The following is a 14365-nucleotide window of genomic DNA, read 5'->3' on the forward strand; positions in this document are numbered from 1 at the left end:
CACAAATATTTTTTAATAAAAAGACAGTGCCATTTTATTATTGAAAAATAAACAAATAAATAAATAAATAAATGTTGCTCAGTTAAATTGCAATTCAGGCGAAAACATGAAATGCATGAAAACACATAACTGCAAATTTTTGGATTGCTCCATTCACCAGATTAAATTGCAATTTACCAATAATATAGTAAGTGTGTAATTCTAATTAATAATATATAAAACACTTTTTACTGTTTCTGGGTGTGTTTAAGGCGTGTGGCATTGTCCATTAGAACAGCTGATGTTACAGGAGCTTCAAAGATTTGAGGCATGCCACACAGCAAACCCCTCCCTGCACAGCTGCTCTGGGGTCTGATACTGATACAATCCTTACAGAAGATTCTGCTGAGTAAGCTAAACCTTCTCATTGTGTCACTGATATCAACTTCACTAGAGGCTTGCCCACATACAGCCTGAGTATTCTCCTGTCTTGTTTTTTGTTCATTAATAAATAGCATAACTACATATTTACCATACATAATAGAAACAAGAAAATACTAAAAACTTTAAAGTGAGAGAAGAAGAAATAAATGACAACACTGAAAGGCAGAAACTAAAATAAGGTTCTGCTTCCCCTAAGTTCTCCTTTCCCTTGTATATGTCTCCTGTAAAAAAAAAAAAAAAAAAAAAAAAGTAAAATAAAATAAAATCCACATAGAGTAAAACAAAAAGTTTTGTGCAATTTACGAATTGAAAATTTGTTTTCCTTTTGGAACAAGTCAGTTAAGTACAAACAGGCATACATGATGATTAATTTACATAAACTGCTGTATTCTCAAACTTGACTGTTTTGGGTTCAGAATAATACATATCAAAAAGATGAGAGCAATGATTTTCACAAATGTGCCTCTACCTGACCTACCAGCACAAAGTGGAAATAACACATGCGATTCTTTCCGTTACTTCTGTCTAAAGAAAAAAGCTCTATGACAAATGTAAATTCAATTTACAAACATTCTTATTTTCATCTAAATGAAAGAGAATGACAAATCTTTACTTACCAGCTATTCTGTCTCGCTCCATAGCTAGGTTATGGCTCCTAACAGCCACATGTGGTTTCTAGTGTTTCTCCTCCTCTCCCTTTATTTGCAGACTTCCCCTTTAGCTTTTTCCGAAAGTTTAGTCACTCTTCCTCTTCTCTCTCTCTCTCTCTCTCTCTCTCTCTTTGTCTCTCTCTCTCTCTCTCTCTCTCTCTCTCTCAGTCCAATCACACTGTTCTTCTAATTCCCTCTTTCTTTTTTCTTTCTTTCAAAATAAATTGCTCATTGTTTTACAGACAAGTAAATCCAATGGGACTGCCCTGACATGTGCTGATCATATGGCTTCATTCCATCTTCTTTCGCCTTTCTTTTGACCTCTTTTGACACTGAAGCTGTATTGTGTCTCTGAGATGGGGATAAACCATGTGATTCTATAAACAGCCTCATGCGCTCACCATGACAGCAAATGAGAGAAAACTTTAAACCACTGTGTTTTAAAAGATAAAGCATCATGAATTGCTTGTTTATCACATTAAAATATTTTGTTAAATCCATTATTATACACTATTTAAGTTATTCAACTCTCTGTGAAAGTTATTGTAAGCATTAGGATTTTAAAGCACTGAAATGTTGGAGCGAAGGTTCTCGTTGGCATTTCTGTGTGGAGTTTGCTTGATTTCCCTGTGTCAGCGTAGGTATTTCTCCGGGTGCTACGGTTTCCCTCACAGTCCAAAGACATGTGGTATAGGTGAATTGGGTAAGCTAAATTGTCCTTAGAGTGTGTGTCTGCTGCGTAAAACAAATGCTGAAAAAGTTGGCGGTTCATTCCGTTGTGGCGACCCCAGATAAATAAAGGCACTAAGCCATAAAGAAAATGAATGAATGAAAAGCAAGTGCAATGAAAAAAGCCCCCTGAGATAAGGAAGGCATGGAGGCAGTGGTTTATATATTTATGTAGAAAATAATAATATTTGTAATATTTTAATCTTTTATTTCTTTTTCATTTTACAAAGATATTTGCACTTTGCTGTAAAAAGGAAAATGAGAAAATTAGGGTTGCTTTGGTTTGAAAATAGTAACATGTCGCAGACAAAACGTCTTGTGCCGTATTGTGCTGGGTGTATAATAGGGCCCGCAGTCTAAAAATCTTTTTGTATGAGGAACTACTTTCTTCCACTATTCCTTCAGCTTACATCAGAACAGTAGAAACTGTTACGAATTCACATACATCATTTTAGAGCTAGTATTTGAATGATTCTCTAGCGCAATATCTATAGTGATTATAAAGCAGGCGATTTTGCTGACATTTTAAGGTTATAAGGCTGAACGCCATGAAATGCCATCAGTCAAAAGACATTTTCCAGTATTTCTCTGTTGCAATCAGGATATCAAAATAACTAACCTAGAAAAAGCCAAAGCAACGCAAAAACTACCAGATTACTGTTGTGTTTGCAATAAGGAAAAATGCTAAACACATGCCGGCATGTCTTCTTTCTTTAAAGGGACTCATTAGAAACAAATAGATGGCCAATCAACAAGTAACTCAGGGTTATACAAAGAGTGGCCGACACAAGATACATACATTCCTGATATGTTAGTCCCATCTCACACTCAATACAAGTACTATAGTATAAATACTGCCCTACAACATACAAAAGAGAGATCAACTTAGAATGTCACTTTCTAGTTTTAAAATGATTTGATCAGCCACAGTTTGAAATTACATGTAGTTTTTCTCTTCTAAGGTTATGTGGTCTCTGTCACCATCTTGTGAATGGACAACGTCAAGCATCTTTGCTCTGCTCAGTATGACAGGCTGATGGGTGCCGACACGTTGTATCTCCGAAATTATAAATGTGTAGTATAGGCACTGTCCTTATAAATAAACTGCATACTAGCAATCTAAACCACATTTTCGCCTCAAAAAAAATTATGTTGTCCAACAGCTGCAATATTTGTCAAACTGTAGTGAGTTTATTGATCTGCGGTCACTCTATGTGTGCGGAGAAATACAGAAGGGTGAGGAGGCTGTACGTGTTCTGATGTTGCAGACTATCCCATGTATATATTTGTTAACATGCATATACATATATATGTTACAATCACCAGTGATCCATGCTTGTAGATCACTAAGAATCATTCACTTTCACTCAGATTACAATCCCATCCTCATATGATCTACAACTGCAGTCACACACCTCACAGACCTGTTCTAGTCTTCTGCTGATGACACACACAGAAACAGCTGAATATCATCATTGACTCATTATCTGGACCATAAAGACAGCACACACACATGCGTCTTGTTTATCTGTTTAATGAACATTACAATGCCCTTCTCTTACCTTGCCGAGTTTAACCTCTGCCTTGTCTGTTATTTTCACATGCTGATTGCCGCTGGTACTGACTGCCTGCCTACGATTATGGATTATCTTTATGTATCTGCTTCAGCTCACAAAATGACCGCAGCTAGTTCACCAGCTCACAAAATTGTTACCTCCGATCTGCCACTGGTTCAGAAGATGGTTTCTTGTTCCAAGTTTTGCTGTGTCATAGTCCCTGTCCTGGTTCCTGTTCCTGATATACCATTACCTGAGCCACCAACACCTGAGTTGCTTGAGCTGCTGCCACCACCAGAGCATTTACTGCCAGAGCTGCCACCATTATCTCTACAGCTGCCAGATCCTCTGTCACTGCCAGAGCTACCTCCCGAGTCCCATGAATGGCCAGAGCTACCAACCAAGTTCCACAAATAGCTGTCATCCGTGTGACTCCCCAGAGCCACCAGAGCAGTATGACTTCCCAGAACCGCCAGAGCTGTGTACTCCCCAGAGCTGTGTGACTTCTCGGTGCCTCCTGAACCGAAGCACCCTGAACCAATCAGGTTATTTGAACTGCCAATGCCCCCTGAACCTAAGCCTCCTAATAAATTGGGGTTATCTGAACTGTCAATTCCAACTGAACCAAAGCTCCATGCTCCATGGTCCAGGTCCTCCGCAGCTCCACACTCCAGGTCCTCCACAGCTCCACGCTCCAGGCCCTCTGCAGCTCCACGCTCCAGGCTCACCTCTCCTGCATGGCACCTCCTCCGCTCCACCTCCCTCTTGGCCTGTATTTTGAGTGTCTGGATGCCGCTCTAAAAGGGGGCTCTATCACAATCACCAATGATCAAGGCTTGTAGATCACTGGGAATTATTCACTTTTATCTGGATTACAATCCTGTCACCATATGGCCTACAAATCCTGTCATGCACCTCACACACACCTGTTCTTTGTTCCGCTGATCATCAATGATACAAACGTGTAATATTTTAAGGTACTGACCCAACTTCAACGCCTTTTCTTTAACAATGAAACCTTCCGAGAGTGTAGCTCTTTCCGAGTGGTCCTTGACTTTGGGTTGTTGGATTACTCTTCTGATTAACCTTCTGACTCTCTGATCAGAAACCTTATAAGGACATCCTTTGAATGGCAGGTTGATGGTCAAGTTTTTTTTCTTTCCACTAGCCTATAATGGACCCAATGCTGTTTACAGGAAAATTTAGGAGTTGTAAAATACATCTGCGACTAGTATCACTTTTATGAAGCCCAAACATCTTGTTGTAAAGGTCTGGGGAAAGTTCTTTGCCTCTACCAATCATGAGATGTTTTTAAAACTTGCATTCAGAGGTAGGTAAGGCTTTTCTAACTAATCAACCTGCAAGAACCTGGCTGATTATAATTTGCACAAAAAGGAGATTAAAATGAGATTTATTTTTCGTTGTGTTCAATACTTTTTTCTCCTATTTCACTTTTTTGAATATAACTTTTTGGTGGATTGTGGATTGTAATCTTATCTTTTATCTGTGTAAATTTATTGAGTTAATACCAACTTCTGGTCTAATTTGCATCTGAATTGCTGCACTGGAAATGTGTGTGTGTGTGTGAGTGTGTGTGTGTGTGTGTGTGTGTGTGTATATATATATATATATATATATATATATATATATATATATATATATATATATATACATTTATATATATATATATATATATATATATATATATATATATATATATATATATATTGTGTGGCATGGAAAAGCATGGTGTATGGCTACCACAGATTCTCTGATAATACAAAACGTCACTAGAGTTAATAGCACAGTAACAGAGATATTTATATAATCGTATTCTGGGCACATAGCCATCTGGCTTTGTGGGATGAGCAGCAGTTAAAACAGGGAAGGCCCCAAGCTTTTATCAGTACATGGAAGAGACAGTGGAGATCTCTACCATACCTTTCAGCACTGCCTTCAAGCCTGATTCACACAACACAATCTCCTGCAGCATATCGTCCAAACACATTCCTCTTGCATGAATAAACATTCTGTAAACACACATGTACTCCCATACACACATGCTGCTGCAGTCTTTTTTTTTTAAGAAAAGCAAGTGGACATGAGCACGTGTACAAAGGCATCCATGCGCAAAACAGAAATGCAGATAAATCCACAAATAGCACAGCATCATTGTAACTAAAGGGGGATATGCTTTATAGCCCCAAACACTCTGACCTACAAGCATGACTCAAACATGCACATTTTATTATATAAGCGCGTAGTGTTTATTCACTAGAACAGCCAGCTCTGATGGCTGGGCCGCAGGGCAGTGACGTTTACTGAAGCAAAGGAAGTAAAAAGAATGAGACATACGGAAAAGATAAAAGGATGTGATGGAGTGATTCAAGGAACAGAGTTGGGCAATAAGTGGGCTTTCTTTTTATATGTGCACATGAGAAATATTGAAAATAGCAATAATTTCATTAAAATATATAATATTCTTTAAAGTCATGGAATTAGTTTTTTTCAATTGTGGGTTGTGTCATTCCGTTTCTTGACCCTGTCTAATGAATGGTGAGGTTTGTAATAAGTGTAGACTGGTTTCCTCTGTCTGATGGCTGCCAAATGTTCTACATTTCCAGATGTCTATTAATAAAACACTTGGCCTGATGGTCACCAAATGTGATAATAGAGGAATACATATTGTAAAATAAGCAGGAGTTATATTTCCCCCTGTGAAGTAGGAATTTACTCTGAATCTGTGTTAAATGAGCTCTGAAAATATTGCACAATTAGAAAAAATCTCAGAATTATTGCAAAAAATGTGGCCTGAAGAAAACTAAAAACATTTTCTTTGTTTTGCATCTTTCTTGCATAGATTTTCTAATCAGGCAATAAAATTAGTCTACAACAGAAATAATCCTGTTGTGGGATATGTATTTGTAAAAAATCTGTTTTAAGAAATGTTAAATGGAAAAGACTTTAATTTTCATTTTAAAAAATTATAATCTTTTATGTCTATTATTTAGATGTCTTTTCAGAAATTGTTATTTTCAGAAGAGGACATTTCTGATTGATGTGAAGAATGAATTGCTATTGTTGAAATAAAGGTTGGTATATGTTGTATTTCACCTATTTATTTATTTTTACTTTACAGAAAGTATTTTGTACATAGCAGCATTCAGTGATGAAGCATTATTCTCACAAGTATTTTTTTAACTCATTTTAATGTGATATTTACTCAATTAAAGCTTGATGTTAAAATACAACTTTTTTTTTGTTTATGCGCAGGTTCACTCACAGCATCTGTTCATCTAAAATTGAAATGTGTGGCTGTTTGTAGTTCAACAATCAACCACCAAACAGCAACTGAAAACTACCTTATCAACCACATTGTTAATCACCAATACAAATAAAAGAGCACCTGAAAGACAAAGGTGTATGGCGTTGACCTATTCCTGATTGATATTGTTCACACATTTGTTTAAATCTCTGTTAGAAGGCACCACTCCTTTGATAAGAGAATCCAATATGTGTGGCATATTAGCATATCTAAATGCGGAATATACAGCATTATTATTGCACTGGTGTGCCCTAGGCTGACCACAAAAAAAGATCTACACTAAAATGTGCAGTTTTATCACACAATGCATTTTGTATGTTTTGAGGGAGTGTGCAATTTGCATATTAACCGCAGGCATGTTCACAAAAGCTGTTTTATATGAAATGAATGTTCATTTCTTTATCATAAGCCATCTACAAAAAACATTTCTGCGTATTTGACTACACAGACACTATCAGAAACAGTAAAGCTCGTCTGCATGCTCCTTATCCTCATCAGGGTCTTGACCTGGCTGCAGTTTGTTATTGTAACCAGTATTTAATTAAAATTTTTAGTTATAGTTACTAGTTACGGGCATCATGTCGGTGCAGTAATTAGCAAGATCGCCTCACAGCAAAAAGAAATTGAATGAATAAAATGAGTTACTAGTTACTTCTCATAAATAGTAACTGAGTTACATCATTGTAAAAAAATAACTAATTGCCATGGGAAGCAGGGGAAAATTTTTGTCAAAAACTTGGGAGCCAACAATATTATATATGCCAACTGATAATAACAAATACATACAATCGTTCTAGTGCAAATAAAACTTTAACATTACAACCAGTAGACATACTATGGACATATTAAATTAATTTTTTCCTCATAAATGTACACACAGCACCCCATATTTACAGAAATACACAGAATTGTTGACATTTTTGCAGATTTATAAAAAATAAAAAATGAAATATCACGTGGTCCTAAATGCTCAGACCATTTGCTGTGACACTCATATATTTAGCTCAGGTGCCATACATATTATGATCACCCTTGAGATGGTTCTACATACACCTTCATTTAAGTACAGCTGTGTGTGATAAACACCTGTCTATATAAAACCTTACATCTCACAATGCATGTCAGAGCAAATAAAAATCAAGAGGTCAAAGAAACTGTCTAAAGTGCTCAGAGACAGAATTGTGGCAAAGTACAGATCTGGCAAAAGTAACAAAAAATTAAAGATGTTTGCGACGAATAAAACCAAATAGAACCCAGCCAAGCTGAACTATCAGGAGAGAAGTGCCTTGGTGAAAGAGGTAAAGTAGAACTCAAAGATCATTGTGGCTGAGCTCCAGAGATGTGGTCGGGAGATGGGGAAAAAGCTGTAGAAAGTCATCCATCACTGCAGCCCTCCACCAGTCTGGCTTTATGGCAGAGTGGCCCAATGGAAGCCTCTCCTTAGAGGAGTTTGCTAAAAAATACCTGAACGACTCCAAGATAGTAAAAAATAAGATTTTCTGGTCTGATGAGACCAAAATAGAACTGCTCATCACCTGTCCAATAAAGTCCCAACAGTAAAGCATAGTGGTGGCAGCATCATGCTGCAGGGATGTTTTTCCGCTGCAGGGGCAGGACGACGAATCAAGGGAAAGATAAATATGGACAAGTACAAGGATATCCTGGACGAAAAGCTTCTCCAGAGTGCTCAGGACTTCAGACTGGGCTGAAGGTTTACCTTCAAACAAGACAATGACCCTATGCACGCAGCTAAAAAAACAAGTGAATGAAGTGAATTTACAACCACTCTGTGACTGTTCTTGTAAGGCCTAGCCAGAGACAGGATTAAAAAACAATTAAGCATCTCTAGAGAGACCTAAAATGGCTGTCATGCAATATTTACCATCTAATCTAACATAACTGGAGATAATCTGCAAGAAGGAATGGCAGATGATCCCCAAAACCAGGTGCAAAAAAACTTTCTGCATCCTTTCCAAAAAGTTTCATGGCTGTATTAGATTAAAATGTGCTTCTATTCATATTGAGCAAACGTGTGTTATTTCAGTTTTTCTTTTTTAATGAATCTGCATAAATGTCAACAATTCTGTGTTTTTCTGTATATGGGGTGCAAAAGCAAATGGCTGCCCTAACACAGAGTGAAAAATCTAAGGTTTAATCTAAGGCTCTTTCCGTACCCACTGTATATTTTAGTGCTGTCAATATAATAAGTTCATCAGTGCTCACAATATAAGCTTAACAAGTGCTATTACCAAAATACTGAACAAAAAAATATTATTTTTATAAAATTAAAAAAATAAAAATAAATTATATATATATATATATATATATATATATATATATATATATATATATATATATATATATATATATATATATATACTCTTTTATTATTTTATTTTAATTTGCAAAATTTTCATTTATTTGATCTTGCCATCGCTCTGACTCCTGACCTTTTGTGCATTAGGTGTTCCATTGAGCTCAATTACAGCAAAAGATATATCAATTAAATAATGCCATGTGTAAATATTAGTAATTAATTTAATGGGGAAAACAGAATTTGTTTGATTAATCGTTACTGAAATAAGTAACTCAGATAGTAAAGCTATTTATTTATAACACTGTAATTCTAATCATTGAGTGGGAAAACTCTCACATTCGATGGCATCTGGCACTTTGGAGAGGTGTTCTCTTCATTATTGAATCCTGGTTTCAACAGTTCAGGTCTTATAACAGACGGCGTGTGTCATTGTGTGTGAGAACAACTTGCTGACATCAATGTAGTAATCAAGTGGCTCATGGTAAAGGTGGAGACATGGTGTGGGCTGGTATATATGCTATAGACAACAAACACAACTGGATTTTATGGATGCCATTTGAAATGCACAGCGATACTACGAAGAGACCCTGAGGGCCATTGTTCCACGAACATTATCTCGTGTTGCAGTATTATAATTCTCTTCTTCTGCATGGCCTCATGTTTCAAGGAACTGTACACAATTCCTGGAACCTGAAAACATCCCAGCATACTCACTAGACATGTCACCCATTGAGCATGTTTGGGATGCTCTGGATCTGCCTATACAAAAAGGCTGTCACAGTTTCTACCAATATCCAACAAGTTTACTTGTTCACCTGAACTGCTACATATTTCTAACCTTATCCATTTAACATCGCAAAATAACATTAACCATGGTTGAGAAACTGAATGTGTGGCAATGATAACAATCTAAAAAGCATTTTATGTGTTAAGTTTAAAAGTTTTGTGCTAATAAGAATGCAAACATAAAGCTTTCTTGAAAATTGTTGTTGTTAAAAACAACAAAAATGTATTTAATTTTATTTATGTGTGATAATAAACATACAGCAAATGGCCCACGAAAATAGCCCCAGGAACAGTCCCTTAACAAGCATCTGGAAAAAGTGTGTGTTTGACTAAAAGTTCATGCTTAATGACTAACAATGAGTAAAAAACAGCATAACACCATGACCCGCTTGTCTCCATCTGTTCAAAAGCAAACATCAGGCATTAGCTCCATGCTTCATAAAAGCTAATTTATAAATAACCTAAGGCCCAGCAGCATCTGGTGTAATTGCAAGAGAGAGTAGATAAATATTTTTAGAGAATATATAGATTAACAAATTATATATATATATATATATATATATATATATATATATATATATATATATATATATATATATATATATTGTCATGATTTATGTCTAAATATCTATATCAAACATAATATTCCAAGAAAACTAGCTCATAGAAGTGGGAATTATACCTTATTGCAATGTTAATTCCCTTCTTACAAAAGAGAAAGTGAATTTCCTCAATCTCAGATTTGATGATGGGGTTAGCGACTTCTTGATAAAACGTGCCCATGTGTAGGCTATTTCATTCTAAAAAAAAAAATACAAAGCAATCTAGTTCACTTTTTAACACCATTATAAGCAGATTGTTGCTCTGAAGCCTTCAGTTGTGTGATAACAATGCTCGTTCATCATTTACAGCAAACCCCTTGCCGTGGCTATCAACAAATGTAACTACACATCGTGATGGCGCGTTGTGCATACTCTGTGATTGGTCAACTTGGTAGTGTTGATGAGCACGGGTGGTGCCAAGAGCCACAGGAGAGTAGCAAGCTTTTTGGAGCAAGTGGAGTACAATGGAGGAGCTTTAGATGGAAACTTTTGTTTTAAAATATTAATTTACATTAAAATATTTGTTTACAGAAGATACAAGAAATGCACTGTTTGAATACTGCTTATTTTCTACTTTTAATATGAAAAACATTAAAAATAATTTACCTTGTTTCCAAAAGTGCGTTATTTTAACTTTTTTAAAAGAAAAAAGTGACTGTTGGCTTTAGGCAATGTGTGTTTTAATTTCAGTTGTTCAACGCTGATGTTTACTAAATAATCATAGATAAGAGATCTATGTGTTTCCATCAATTATTTTAAAATCAAGTAATGCACCCTTCATTCAAAAATATTTATTGTAATATGTAATTTACTGTAACCGTAAACTTGTTTGTGAACTATGACGGCAAAAAATTAAATAAATATATAAATAAGCAAATAGGCGACACAGGTAATGCTGTCGCCTCATAGCAAGCAAGTCGCTGGTTCGATCCTCGGCTCAGTTGGCGTTTCTGTGTGGAGTTTGTATGTTCTCCCTGTGTTCGTGTGGGTTTCCTCCGGGTGCTCCAGTTTCCCCCACAGTCCAAAGACATGCGGTACAGGTGAATTGGGTAGGCTAAATTTTCCGTAGTGTATGAGTGTGTGTGTGAGTGTGTGTGGATTTTTCCCAGAGATGGGTTGCGGCTGAAAGGGCTTCCGCTGTGTAAAAATGTGCTGGATAAGTTGGCCGTTCACTCTGCTGAGGCGACCCCGGATTAATAAAGGGACTAAGCCGACAAGAAAATTAATGAATGAATAAATAATAAAATTGTTTATTAATCGTAATCAAGTTAAAATATTCAATTTATCAAGATTTTAATTTTAGGCCAAATCACTCAGCCCTAGACTGAAATGATGCGGCAAGAACTGTTCAAAAATTCCTCTGGATTGATCTGAGAAACTGATAATTATACAAAATATAATTACTTGAAGTAATTACTCCTACAAGTGGATCTTCAGTACATGCATCTGAACGGAAAGAATTTAATCTATGGATTGTCATTTTTTTCTGTAAAATTAATAATGACACATGTGTGAGGTTTTAGATAGCCATCTAAAGCTTTATCTTCCAAATTTTAAGACCTGAACCATATAGATTTTTTTATGTTCTAACTGTTTCACATGTCTATTTATATGCCCAATTGGCACATTTTTACTGGCACATTGCAGGCATAGGGCAGAGAGGGTTTTCAGTTTATTAATATGAATGCTGAGGATAAATGCCCATGCAATGCATTGTAAGATTACAAGTAGCACAACGAAAGCACTGAGAGCATCAGAAAGGTTTGGCAGTCTGTAGCACAATGACATAGTAGGGTAAATTACTCATACTTGATCAGATCCAATACGTAGTAGGTTGGCAATTTCTCAACTTTATGCAAATGTTAAGAAGAAAAGGCCAGGAGGCAACCAATCGCTGTAAAAAGTAGAAAAGGCAAGACAATGATTTATGTTTCAAGTGTTCGGGTAACTTGATTACTGAGCTGAAATCTAGGCTAATTATAAGAATGTATGCCTTCACACTTTTAGTTTACCATTGAAACATGTATGCCTGTGTTTATGCATTAATCATTTCTTGCAAGTGTGTCAATGGACATGTGATATACATGTAAACATGCTGTCTTCCACCTGATTAAAATAGGCTTGCTAAGCCGTATATTTGACATGCCCCAGACCAGTAGTATTGTAGCATTGCCAGCAGCACTGAGCATGAATTTGACACTAGTGCAAGCACACAGTAAGAGTAAACTGAACCTATGTTGCTGCTTTTTGGTGTAAAAAAAATGTAGAAGATACTGGTAGATATGGCATGATTATTTTTTAAAAGTGGATAAAGTACTTGTGAACATACACACTTAAAACTATAATTTTTTTAATGAATGATGAATACACTTTAATTTTAACAAAGTACACTTTACAAAGTGCGCTATGCCTTACTTTCTTACCGACTTTTTGTCACACATCCCCTCTGTATTACAGCTATATTCATCAGCTTTCTTTAAAACATTTTCTGTTGGGTACAGCAGTAGAAAAAAGCTTAAAGGTTCATATTCACTGAATGGTGAGTAAACAATGAGCAAATATTAATTTTGGGGTAAATGAGCAATTTAATGTTAAAATGTATATTTACAGTATATTGAGGCTTTTGTGCATTTATCAATAAATGATTTATATATATATCCTTTTCACTTTCTAGGTAAAATCTACATTGAGGAATATAGGTCAGCTGGATTGAAGCTTGAAATTATTAATAGAATTTAAAAAAAAAAAAAGCCCCGAAGGGAAATCATATAATGTGTATAAATAAATCCTGCAGAAGAAAGAAAGAAAGAAAGAAAGAAAGAAAGAAAGAAAGAAAGAAAGAAATCTTAAAACAAATTAGCATGCCAAACCTTTTTCAACCCTTTTAAACTCTACAGTCAAAAGCTCAGAATTAAACTCTTACCTTGATGTGAAGTAGTCTTCTTCATCTTCAAGAAATAACCACTTGAATGTTTTGTTAAATCTGTTTTATAATGTATTCTTATTTTATGTAAATATTTACGCAATAAGTGTCTCGGCGTCCCTTTATTGGTTCACGTGTAATCCGCGCGCAGCTCTTGTTATCCAGGTTTGTGGCGTGCTAGAATGCATCTTCCACTTGTCAAAAAGAGCATGAGGCATGAGAGCGCAAAGTAGGGCGCGTGCGTACGAACGCGCTTCTCATGCACTGCTAAAAGAATAACAGGTATTTGGTAGATTCAAAACAAATGTAATTTTATTTTATTTAAAATATGCATTGATACCGTTACTTATATTTTCTTAAAATAAAATAAATTCTGTTAAATTTGCTTTAAATTTAAAGATGAGTTGATGTCGATTTTAAGCTGAAATCAAGATCCTTGGTGATTGGCAGTAAGCAGCTAATGTTAGCTACTGTATGCGAGCTGTAAGTAAAAAAAAAACAAAAAAAACAATATTCTGAATCGGGTTTATTTGTTTTATTTATTTACTTATCGGTTTAATGTATTAAATAGACTGAAACAAGCTACTTTCTCTGACCAGAAGATGTCGCAATTGTAAAGTATTTTAAAACAATCCCTCCTAACGTTTTCCATCAATTAGACGCTTCAAAGATAAATAATATTTATTGGTTTATATTTCATCATGGCCTTAACACACACCAAATGTATAAACAATACAAAAATAAATGCATTTATTAATATTATAAAATAAAACCGTTTACTTTGCTTGCCTGAACATGCTGGATTTTTAAACAATCTAAATTATAGACTTATGTTTTTATTCCCATTCCTTCATCTATTCAATTTAATTTAGGTTTATTTGTATAGTACTTTTCATAATAAGTATTGTTTCAAAGCAGTTTTACAAAAGGTGCACATTATTTCATTACAATCAAAATCAAAATAAGGAGTTGTGTATAGGGCGGACATTATATATAAACATAACCTAAAATTATATAGTACAGCATACTGTATATGTTCAGCTGCTTTGACACA

At 35.4% G+C, this 14365-nt stretch overlaps 1 protein-coding gene across 7 annotated transcripts in view; it reads right to left on the reverse strand.

Annotated features, from left to right (window-relative positions):
• Window positions 1-13580, reverse strand: part of septin9b (septin 9b) — a 106199-nt gene extending 92619 nt beyond the window's left edge. For 2 of the 7 annotated variants that reach the window (XR_015492776.1, XM_087255559.1), the window contains exon 1: window positions 13411-13557. Coding sequence is in view for 2 of the 7 variants with exons in the window: in NM_001327974.1 (NP_001314903.1) it covers window positions 13312-13336 (25 nt within the window). In the remaining 5 variants the exon portion in view is untranslated. 7 annotated transcript variants of the gene reach the window in all.
• Between the last annotated feature and the right edge of the window lie 785 nt (window positions 13581-14365).

Source organism: Danio rerio, chromosome 6 (assembly GCF_052040795.2).
Source record: "Danio rerio strain M-AB ecotype USA chromosome 6, GRCz13ab, whole genome shotgun sequence".
NCBI lineage: Eukaryota > Metazoa > Chordata > Actinopteri > Cypriniformes > Danionidae > Danio > Danio rerio.